This window comes from Manis pentadactyla, chromosome 4 (assembly GCF_030020395.1).
Source record: "Manis pentadactyla isolate mManPen7 chromosome 4, mManPen7.hap1, whole genome shotgun sequence".
Taxonomy (NCBI): domain Eukaryota; kingdom Metazoa; phylum Chordata; class Mammalia; order Pholidota; family Manidae; genus Manis; species Manis pentadactyla.
This window is the reverse complement of record NC_080022.1, coordinates 140033564-140045725: the sequence shown is the minus strand read 5'-3', so window position 1 is coordinate 140045725 and position 12162 is coordinate 140033564. Positions and strand designations below refer to the sequence as shown.

At 45.5% G+C, this 12162-nt stretch overlaps 1 protein-coding gene across 3 annotated transcripts in view; it reads left to right on the top strand.

The window, feature by feature from the left end:
* Window positions 1–260: 260 nt before the first annotated feature.
* The window catches only part of RAP1GAP2 (RAP1 GTPase activating protein 2), a 210913-nt gene continuing 199011 nt past the window's right edge, over window positions 261–12162 (top strand). For all 3 annotated transcript variants that reach the window (XM_057501042.1, XM_036906110.2, XM_036906109.2), the window contains exons 1-2: window positions 261–356; window positions 11993–12109. In XM_057501042.1, the coding sequence (XP_057357025.1) occupies window positions 307–356; window positions 11993–12109 (167 nt within the window). In that variant the 5' untranslated portion in view covers window positions 261–306. The remainder of the gene's footprint in view (window positions 357–11992; window positions 12110–12162) is intronic.

The window sequence follows — 12162 nt, the reverse complement described above, 5'->3', positions numbered from 1 at the left end:
TTAAGCGAATCTCAAGTAACCGGGCAAATCACAGTAGAACTTGGAGAACTAGCTCCTCGTTCAGTGCTCGCAAGAAACCAGGCCCTTTGAGCGGCTGGGCAGCGAAGGGCCAGGCAGTGGTCCCGGCCGCCGCGGCAGAGCTGCGCGGTGCAGCCCAGCTCCAGGGGCGGGGCCGACGGCCGCAATGGGACTAGTCGCCTCGCGCCCGCCCCGCCCGCCCCCCGCGCCCGCGAGCGCGCCCTTGGTCCTGGCCTGCGGCAGCCGGAGTCGCCTCCGCCGTGCGGCCCGCGGCGGGCGACCGAGGGCATGGCGAGCCGCCGGGCGCCGGGGGAGAAGCGCTGGCAGTTGGTGCGCTGGTGAGTGGGCACCGGGGGCCGCGGGGCCTGGGGCAGGCGCGAACCCGCACGCCCTGCGCCCCGAGGCCGGGCCGCGCGCGGGAAGGAGCGGGGCGCTGGCCCGAAGTTTCTTCTTGAGCTGAGGTTGCAGGCTCGGGTTTACAGAGCGGCGCCGGGCTGCCTGCTCTTAACCATCCCGCTGTCCCCACGCCTGGTCTTTGCGGCTCAACAGAGTGCGGCCCTGGGGCCCAGGACCGCGGACCCTGTCCCTGATGTGAGGCTAAGGGGGGCCCTGGTCGTCCTTCCGCAGGCTCATCGGCAGGGTTTCCCTCCTTCCCTTCCCCCACTTCAGTTTTCCTCTGTGCAATAGCGGTCCCCCGCCTACCTCCATTTCTTCTGTTGCTCGGGGTCAGGCCACGGACTTGGGCCCCAGAGGGCACAACCCACAGCTCTCCGCTCCATTAATCGAGGAGATGCCCCCGTGCACTTACACAGATCCCCCGGGGGTGGGCACTTTAGGGACGGGAACTCGGAGAAGGGAGCCCCTAAGGCGAGGGGAGAAGCCCCTGAGGCGAGGGGAAAAGCCCCTGTGCAGGTGGGTGGTTGCCCCTATCCCCCACCGCAGTGTCCCCTGACTGGGAAATCAGAGTCTGCCGGTGTCAGGTTACCAGACTGCAGGCTGACAGCCTTTCAGACGCATCGCAGGCTAGTCATCTGGGTTGGGTCTGTGTTTCCAGTGTCCGGATGTTGAGGACTGCTTCAGCCGGGGGGTGGGGTGGGGGTGGGGGGGTGCCTGACCTCTGTTTGGCGCGCCTTAGAATGCGTGGCAGCCTGCCCAGCTCACCTCGGCCCTGAGACGACTTGCGGAATCAAAGGAGAACAGCTGGCTAGGGCCCCTCCCCATCCCACACCATCCCACCCACACCAGGGCTAGGGGACATCCCTGGAGTAGCACCAGAAACACCTCACCAGGTACACGCTATAATCTGAAGACAGGTAACAACAATAATATTGCCATTAACAGCGACCTGAGTTTCCTGAGCACTTCCTACACTCCACTATAGCAAGAATCCAGGCATTGACTTGGTTACTCTTCAGTGATACTCAGAGGAAGCTGTCAGGACCCACACTTTACAGATTAGGAAACTGAGGCGCAGAGAAGGGAAGTAATTATTCAAGGTCACCCAGCAAGCAAGTGCCAGAGTCAGGGTTTGAACCCAGGTCTTGCCCAGGGACTTAACTGTGCCTCTATTTTGCTTCTTATTTCTTGGACCACCCCACCCAGTATGGCCACATGTCCAAGTTCATATTGTCAGAAAATCCCAGCATGTCAGAGCAAGAAGGACCATAGCGTTTCCAGACTTCTCACCTTCCCCTGCTTTGGGAGGATTCCAAGAATCAAAGTCCAAATAATCACTCTTCAAATGAAACCCCAAAATATAAAACAGTTAAAAGGATAGTTAATCTGTTTGGAGAGCTAGTGGGGAGCTGGTAGTTATTTCTTACCCTTTCCTTGGTAAGGAGGCACCACCCCAGGATCCTAGAATCACCCAGATCAGTTTGCTGACATTTAGTTCTTTCCCTCACTTCAGAATGGAGGAGCTTTAAAGGGGCAGAGCTTGGATTCTCTCTACCCTTGCACTGCCCAGCTGGGTTGGATCTTGGGCTGGATCTGATGATACATGAATCATTGTTAGTGTGCTAATAATTAGGCTTTGGGTCACCCTTGGGTATAAGCCCATTGCTTTGAGAAGGGCCTGAAGATGAGGCTTGAGTGATTAGACAGTCTGGTAGGAAGTGCTTTTTGAGGGCAAGACATGCTTTGAGCCCTGTCGCATGCTCCCAACATGGTCATTCTTGGCTCCTGGTTGCAGGCTTTCAGATTGAGTTAGTTTGCTCAACTCAAACTGGCTTAAGAGAACAAGGGAGTTTATTGGCTGCAGAACTGAAAACTTCAGGAACTCTCCATGTTTCAGGCACAACGGCATTCAGGTGCTCAAGTGATATCACCAAATAATACCCTATTCTCTTTCTCCCTCAGCTTCCTCTGTTCCATTTTTATTTCCTGTGAAGGTAGGCTGGCTATCAGCAGCTGTAGGTTGTCCTCCAGATTAGCAACCCTCATGGAAAGAGAGAGCTTTCCTTTCCCAATGGTTCCAGCCAAAGTCTCAGGAAGTAATTTTATTTGCCTGACTTCATCACATGACCATCCCTGGGCCAATCTCTGTGGTCAGGGGATGGACTGCCCAGACTAGCCAGGCTGGGTCACGTGCCCGCCCATGGAGCTGGCAGCTGGGGATAGCTCTATCCAAACCTCAGAACTTTTGAGTGGGAGAGAGGGCGATGAATGGTGAATTAGTGGGCAAGAAAAACAACTCATGCAAACCCAAAATAAAGTAAAAAGGCAAATTAGAAACTGGATAACTATTTCCTCTTAACAGGTTAAATGCTATTTTGCTAAATGTAGGAAGCACTCTTATAACTAACTAACTAAATTAATTAATAAATAAACAGAAAAAAATATCGTGGACTCAGCTGGAACAATAAAAATTTATTTCCTCACAGTCTGGAAGTCCAAGACTAGGGTGCCAGCATAGGTTGTGGTGAGAGCCCTTCCTGGCTTGCCCATGTAACCTTCTCACTGTGTGCTATCTAACCTTTGTTACTTCCACAAAGGCCCTATCACCAAATACAGTCATACTGGTCGTTAGGGCTTCAACATATGGATTGGGGTGGGAGTCAGAGGACAGGGACACATTCAGTCCTTAATGCTTACCAAGAAGCTCATGGGAGCTTAGGTGGTGAGTGATTCAGGCTTAACACCTGAAAGCTGCTTGGGCTCTCATTTGGGGAAATAATGTCAGAACATGAAAAACGGATCCAACTTTGGAGCCCAAGTGTGTGTTACCATTGCAGAAACAGCAGATGCAAAAGAGCAAGGCCCTCCCCACAGATTTACATGTCCATGGGGCTGCGCAGGATTGATGTTCTACAGTACCACCTTGTGGCACAAGAGCACCAATGTCACTACAGGGCTGTTAACGCTCCACTTTTCTGCATCTAGTATATTTGAGAAGCAGGACTAAGTAAAGCTCTGGGGTTTCTGGAAAACTCAAAAGCAAGAAATTAAACTTTATAATAATAGAATTTGAGTGGGAGGGAAATGAATGCATTTATATAACTGTTAAGGTTCTTGGTAATAAAAAATTTTCAGCTGTTTGGATTGGCTGTGTAATATATTCATGATACATGATTATGTATATAAGAGCATAGATAGCCACAGAATCAAGACTTCTCTCAAGAAGTAAAATACTTCAATTTCTTTTTAAAGCTGAAAATCCCAGGCAGAACTATTGTTTAAGGTCTAACTGTTGCAAATTGCCATGTTTGAATTTGTGAGAGAACTGGGATCTCATAAAAACTGTATCAGTAATCTGTTGAAATGTATGCTTTTAAAAAAAAGTAGTGATTTAAAACAATGAGATACCACTACACACCTGTTGGAATGGCCAAATTCTAGAACACTGATGATGCCAAATACTGGTGAGGATGTGGAGTAACAGGAGCTCTCAGACATTGTTGATGGGAATTCAAAATAGTAAAGCTGCTCTGCAAGACAGTTTAGTGGTTTCTTACAAAACTAAACATACTCTTACCATATGATCCAGCGATTGTGCACCTCAGTATTTACCAAAAGGAGTTGAAAATGTATGTCCACACAAAAATCTCCACATGGATGTTTATAGCATTTTTATTCATAATTGCCAAAACTTAGAAGCAACCAAGGTGTCCTTCAGTAGCTGAACAAGTAAATGAACTTGTACATCCAGGCAATGGAATATTATTCAACACTGAAAAGAAATGAGCTATGAAGCCATGAAAAGACATGGAGGATTCCCAAATGCATATTGCTAAGCAAAAGAAGCCAGTCTGAAAAGGCTACAGACTGTATGATTCCAACTAATGACATTCTAGAACAGGCAAAACTGTGGAGACAGTAAAATGATCAGTGGTTGCCAGGGGTTCCGTGTGTGTGTTGGCTGAGGGGGTGGAGATGAGTAGGCAGAGCACAGAGGATTTTTAGGGCAGTGAAAATACTCTGTATGATGTTATAATGATGGATATATGTATAAACAGCGACAACTCCTGTCCACTTAATCCTTTTAGAACAGACCTCTTTCTTTAGGCTCTCCAAATTGTCTGTAAAGTGCCAAAAATTAAGTTAGAAGTTGATTGGATTTATCAGCAAAGTTATTAAGTATGTATGGTTTTTCCACCTTACTATTACATCTGAAGCCTGTGCCGGGACCTGCTCAGTTTTTGGTGGTGGGACTTCAGAGCCTGGAAGAGGTTGCTGACAGAGGCTAGAGGCTAAGGCTGTATGAGTAGTTGAAGAGCGGTACAGAATGTTCTGGCAATGTTCTTTTACTAACTTCAGAGTATTCCATTGTTAAGTTGGACCATAATTTCTTCACCTAGCCTACTGATGACCTTTTAGGGTACTTTGAATATTTTGATACTGCAAACATTGCTGCAATGAACATCTTTGAACCTATTCTATGCAAACATGTATGAGGATAATGGTTGGATATATTCTTCAAAGTGAAATTGCAGAGTAAAAGCATGTGCACATTGTAAAAGATACCACCAATCTGACCTTCAAAGAAATTGCACTGTTTTGTATGATTTCCAAGAATATGTGAGATGCCACTTTCCCCACACCTTGGTTCATACTGGAAATTAACTAACTTTTAAATCTTGGCCAACCCCACCAGTGAAAAATGGTCTCTCGTTGTTTTAACTTTCATTTTGTTACCTAACAAAAAGTTGCAAATTTTCATGCCTATTGGCAGTTTTTGTTTTTATATTTGTGAACTACTCATTTATTCCCTTTCCCCTTTTGTCTCCTATTGGCTTGCTTATTACATATTTTTTCATATCGATCTGTAAAAGCTCTGTGTTTATGTGGGACTTTGTCTTTTTATTTTTTAGTAAATTTTATATTTTAGAACCATTTTATATTTACAGAAATTGAGAAGATAGTGCGCAGTTCCCAAATACCCCATACTCAGTTTCCCCTGTTATTAGCATCTTACATTAGCATAGTAGGTTTGTTACAGTAATGAACCAATATTGATATATTATTATTAACTGAAGTCCATAGTTTGTTCAGATTTCTCCTAATGTCCTTTTTCTGCTCTAGGGTCCCACCTGGGTACCACATTACCTTTAGTTGTCATGCCACCTTAGGCTCTTCTTGGCTGTGACAGTTTCTCAGACTTCCCTTGCTTTTGATGACCTGCCCACTTTTGAGGGGTAGTGGTCACATTTTGTAGAATATCTCTCAATTGGGATTTGTTTGATGTTTTTCTCATAATTAGAGAAAAATCCCTCATGATTAGGGTTATGAGTTTTGGGAAGGAGGACCACAGGGAAAGAATGCCATTTTCATTACATCATATCAAGGGTACATATTATTGACATGATTTATCACTGTTGATATTGACCTTGATCACCTGACTGAGGTCATGTTTGCCAGGCTTCTCCACTTAAAGTCATCATTACCTCTCCCCCTTTCCATAAGGAAGTTACTGTGTGCAGACCACAATTAAGTAGAGTGGATTTGTGATCCACTTCCTTGGGGACAGAATATTTACATACACTGGAATGCTTCTGCATGGGAGATTTGTCTCTTTCCCTGTTTATTTGTTTATTCAATCATTTCTATCAGTATGCACTCATGAATATTTATTTTGTTAATAGAAGCCTTATTGAAGTAGAATTCATGTACCATGCAACCTAACCATTTAAAGTTTAAAATTCAATGTTTTTTAGTATGTTCACAGAGTGATGCACCCATTACCGTAGTCAATTTTAGAACATTTTCGTCACCCTCAAAAGAAACCCGTAACCTTTAGCAGTTCTCCTCCATTACCTCCAATCCGCCTCCCCTCAGCCTTAACCAACCACACACCTGCTTTCTCTCTCTGTGGATTTGCCTGTTCTGGACACTTCATATAAGTGGAATCATACACTCTGTCGTCTCTTGTGACTGGCTCCTTTCATGTAGCCTGTTTTCAAGGTTCAAGTTTCAATGCCTGTCTGAACTACCCTAGTGTTCAACTGAAAACTTGGGTGTAACCTGTAAAGAGCCTGACCCTTCTTTCTTTTGGTGATGGTTTGCATCCTGGAGGTGTCACCACACCCCACAACCTGGGACCTGTTTCTATGAGTGGCTCCTGACCTTCCTCTTCTCATTCCCTTTAAAACGTCCCTGACTATATCCAGGTCTCTTGACTCCTACTCTCCCATGATAATCTGAGAAGTTGGTTCTTACTAAAGTTTTAATGGCTAATAGTGGCTTGCATGGTTGATCCTGTGCAGTATTTAATCTCCTTCAGTGTTCATTGGACTTTCAGGCACATGGCAGGTTAATAGGAAAGATATTTGGGGATGGCTGTTTTTCCCTATATTCGGTGTGGTGCAATTCAGCAAATTCACTCACTATGTTAATACATTGGATTCATTAATAGAGATCATCTGTGTCAGAGCATTCTGTGAAAGAAGCTTCCCAAAGATGTAGGGAATTGATTGCTGTTGAGATTTTTACAGCAGCTTGGCTGTCAACCAGAGGGGCTGTGTGAGGATGTTGCTGAGATTTCAGAGATGAGTGGACACAGTCTTTGCACTCTATCAGGGAGAAAGACAGGCACGTAAATAAGTACAGGCAGGCTGAGGGCAATGTTGTGATCAAGGTTAACAAAGCATCCCCAGAATATTGGAGCCTACTTGGATTCTGGCTGGAGGATTGGGGACAGATTCTTAGGGACAGTGTGGTTTGAGGCCAGGTGGATGGGTTTGGGGTAGAGAAGGAGGGAGGGCAGTTCAGGTCAGAGCACAGCTTGGGCAAAGGCTCCAGGGTGGAAAAAGGCAGGGCATGTTTGGAGGAAGGCAAACGGATCAGGAATGCAGGGCCCTGCACAAGGGGATGTGGAAGGGGCTGCATGAAGTATTTGGAGGATATTTGATTTGCAATTGGAAGACACTACCCTTTTGAGCAGGGGAGGGGCTGGCAAGATCTATGTTGGGAAGTGGAGGCTGGCTCAGAGGAGGGAGAGGATGTGTGGTGTGGTATGTGTGTGTGTGTGTGTGTGTGTGTGTGTGTGTGTGTGTGTGTGTGTGTGTAGGAGATGGGTTAGGGGGGACCTGGATGCCATGAGTTGAAGGTACAAGACAGGCTGGCCTCTGCTACTTCCTGCCTGTGAGACCTTGGACAAGTTCACCCACTTTCCCCTGAGCCTCTTGTTCTTCATCTGCAAAATGGGATCCACTGGGTCTGAGGGTTTTGATGCGAAGCTTAGAAGAGAGAATGGAGGTTGGGTTTGTCATAGGTGAAGGCCTGTGGCTGGTGAAGGCCAGGGAGGATGGTGGGGAGGAAGGTGGTAATGGTGAATGTGTGGTAAGAGCTTCCCTGGCATTATCTCATTTAATCTTGCAACAACCATTCAAAGGGGGGTGTTACTATTACTCCCATTTTACAGATGCAGAATCTGGGGCTCATAGTGGAAAATCACTCACCTACAGTTGGTAAGTGGAATCCAGGCCAGGGTGCCTGCAAAGAGTGGAGGACCGTCCCACCTGCCTCATGAGCGTGGGTCGTGGGGGTGGATAGATTCGGGGGCAAGGAAGTGGCAGTACTGCTTGTGGCTGAGGTTGTTTGCATTCCACATGTTGGCAGATGAGTGATGGGTGAAGTGAGAATTAGGGTGGGCATGGTTCCTGAGTGAGCCTACTCCTCCCTCAGCTTGGGGGGCTGTGTGTGCTTGGCGAGGTCAAGGAAAGACCAGTTTGTGGTCTGTCAGCCTGGGAGTGAGAGGACATCACTTACTAGGTTTCGGCGCTGCCAGCATCTTTGGGCAGCCCTGTGCCCAGTTGGGGCCTCATGTCCTCATCTGTAAAATGAAGCTGTCAGGCCAGATGAGTGCGTGCCTGAGGTTTTTCTGCTCCTAATGGCCAGAGACTTCATGATCAGCAGAGTTCTCAAAAAAAAAAAAAATTTATATTTTGAAATATATACATTTGGTTCAAGTTGTTTAAAAAGATATTTATATTTTGTAATATACTCATTTGGTTCAAATTGAAAAAAAAGATATTTATATTTTGAAAACATATATTCATTTGGTTCAAATTCAAATTACAGTGCTCCCCAGCCTCTCAGTTCTCTTCTCGGAGGCAACCGGTGTTATCAGTTTCTTCCATAGAGGTGGCAAGAGTGTGTCATTCAGGGCTGAGCCCAAAGGAGCCCAAGAATGGAGAAAGAACTAGAAACTTGTCATCAGAATAGGATGGGATTAATCAGGGTGGGCTTCCTAGAGGAGCTAACATTTTTTTTCATTACATTTTTTTAATGTTTCTTTTTCTGATTAAAGTATAGTTGATATACAATATTATATTGGTTTCAGGTATACCACACAGTTATACAACAGTTACCCACATCATTAAACCCTCACCCCAACTATCTGTCAACATAGGAAGATGTTACAGAATCATTGACTATATTCTCTGTGCTGCACTTACATCCCTGTGACCAACTTATATTATGACTGAGATTTCTGTGCCTCTTTATCTGCCTCCCACTGACCTGCCCCAATCCCTCCCCCATGGTAACCACCAGTCACTTCTCAGTGTCTGTAAATCTACTGCTGTTTTGTTCTTTTTGTTTTTAGATTCCACATATAAGTAAAATCATATGGTATTTGTCATTCTCCGCCTGGCTTATTTCACTCAGCAAAATATCCTCTAGGTCCATCCATGTTGCCTCAAATGACAGAATTTCTTTATTTTTTATGGTTAAATAATATTTCATTGTGTATATATACCACATTTTCTTTATCCATTCATCTTTTGATAGACATTTTGGTTGTTTCCATACCTTGACTGTTATAAATAATGTGGTAATAAACATAGGGGTGGATATATCTTGCTGAATCAGTGATTTTGTTTTCTTCAGGTAAATTCCTAGAAGTGGAATTACTGGGTCAAATGGTATTTCTGTTTTTAGTTTTTTGAGGAACCTCCATACTGCTTTCCACAAAGGTTGAACTAATTTACATTCCCACCAGTAATTTACATTACTCTCCACCTTGAGAGACCAACAGTGTAGGAGGGTTCCCCTTTCTCCGCATCCTCGCCAACATTTGTTGTTGTTTGTCTTTGGATGGTGGCCATCCTAACTGGTGTGAGGGGATATCTCACTGTGGTTTTGGTTTGCATTTCCCTGATGATTAGTGATGTGGAGCATCTTTTCATGTGCCTGTTGGCCATCTGTGTGTCTTCCTTGGAAAATGTCTGTTCAGGACCTCGACCATTTTTTAATTGGGTTATTTATTTACTTTTTGGTGTGGAGGTGTATGAATTCTTTATATATTTTGGATGCTAACCCCTTATCAGATAAATCATTTATGAGTATATTCTCCCACACTGCAGGATGCCTTTTTGTTTTGTTGATGGTATCCTTGCTCTACAGAAGCTTTGCAGTTTGATATAGCCCCATTTGTTCATTTTTTTGCCTTTGTTTCCCTTGCCTGGCAAGATGTGTCCAGAAAAAAATTACTCATGTTTATGTTCAAGAGATTTTGCCTATGTTTTCTTCTGAGAGTTTTTGGTTTCACGTCTTATATTTAAGTCTTCAATCCATTTCGAGTTTACTTTTGTGTATGGAGTTAGACAGTAATCCAGTTTCATTCTCTTGCATGTGGCTGTCCAGTTTTTCCAACACTGGTTACTGAAGAGATTGTCTTTTCCCCACTGTATATTCATGGAGGAGCCAGCTTTTGAGTTGGGTTTTACGGGAGGAGAGTTGTCTTGGGGCAGGAAGCATGTCACAGAGGATCACGCCCCAAACTGAAGTCATGATCTTTCCTCCCAAACCTGCCCTTGTCCAGCATGAGTGGCACTGCAGCCAGATGTCTGCACAAACTGGGAACTCAGGAATGACTTTGCTGCCTGTCTTCCCATCACCCACTCCCAGCCCATCATCAGGTCCCACCAGCACTACCTCCTTAGCTCACCCGAGAGAGTCCCCCTATTTCTCTCCATCTCCAGCACTTTCCACCATATGAGCCACTGCTGTCCCACCTGGACCCCTGCAAGAACATCTAACCTGGCTGCCCTGCCGTTTTCCACCCAGCAGCCCAGATGGTCTCCCTGACATGCAAGTTGGGTCCAGGAGAGTGATGGGAGACAGACAGAGGCCAGATGCTCTGATTTGTGCGGTCCCAGGAACCATGAAAGCCCTCTCTGCTCTCCAGCTCCCTCCCTTCTCGGAAATCTCCCCAGCAAATAGCCTGTGTCCCACCCATCAGGCAATAGCAAAGCGGTTGCACAATTTTTTTTCATAGCATTTTATGCAGCTTGTAATTTCATACACACAAATACTTACAGACATTAAATATTTGGAATTGGTAATATCTCTCCTGTATGAAAAGGTAACTATTTTTATTAGCTTTTGTGTCTTTTTCTATATACAAGGAAAAGCAAATATGAATTCACCCTTTATTGCCTCCCCTTTCAAACATAAATTGCACACACTACTCTATCTGCACTTGGTTTTTTTCTCTTCACAAGGTAACTTGGAGATCCTTTCATGACAGCACACAGAGAGCACCCTCATTTGAAACACTTTTAGTGGCTGCCCAGTTTTTTTCTATATGGATGCACCATAATTTATTTAACTGGTTCCCTACTGATGAGAGCTTGGGTTGTTCCCAGTTTTTTGCTATTATAAACAATGCCACAGATAACCTTGTCCACATGCTGGAATCTGTAGCTAAATTCTCCAAAATGCAACTTGGGCTACTGGGAAACTGCATTTGTAACTTAGGCAGATGTTATCAGGCTGTCCCACAGAGGGGTTGTACCAATCGACACTCCTGCTGGTAATATATAAGAGGGTCTATTTGTAATGATGTATTTGTTTGTGTGATTATTCTGTGGCTTCTTTCCCCAAGAGGCTGTAAACTCCAGGAGGCCAGAAAGTCAGTCTCTTTTGCCCATCACTGTGGGTACTCAATGAATCTTGGATTAATGAATGGATTCACACTTCTACAAAGGGGGTGGCCAGAGTGCGAAGGATCCTTTTGTATTTGCCTTGCCTATCCCAGCTTCCCTTATCCTTACTCTGGGCTGGTCTCCACCTTGAGAGACTCCTGAGGTTCTGGAAGACCTAATCCTGACATCTGACCCCCTGACCCCCGCTCCAGAGCAGCCCTTCTCCTGCTGTGAAATCAAGGAGTCTAGCACCTCAGCCCTGTAAGGGGCTTGGAAAATGGAACTTTGCCTGATGCTTGAATCCTCTGCTTACATACCTTCAGTGACAGGGAACTCCCTCCCTCCAATGACTTCTTTCAACTTCAGACAACTGACTTTTTAAAAGCTTTTCCATCTATTGAGTTGAAACCTGCTTCCTATATCTGCCTCCTCTTTAGGGATTTTTAATTGTGGCTCTCTGGATACAGGGTTTTCCAGCAGATGAGCAGGGGGGACGTTTGGGGACAGGTACCTCTCATCTGTGTCTTCACAGCAGGCATAGCCAACACTGCAAAGGAGCTCTGCAGAGCCCTGCCTGCCCACCTCACTCTCTCCTGTCTTGCCTGCAGGTACGTGCAGGAAGGGCGGTTCCGCATTGAGGAGAGGACATTGACAGCCTTTCAGTGGCTCTACAGCCCGCAGCAGCATCGCATCCTCAGCCGCGCTGACCTTGCGTCTCCCTCCAGGTAAGGGGCCTGCAGTCCTTTCTCCATTCTGCCTCCCCACCTCCAGGCAGTAC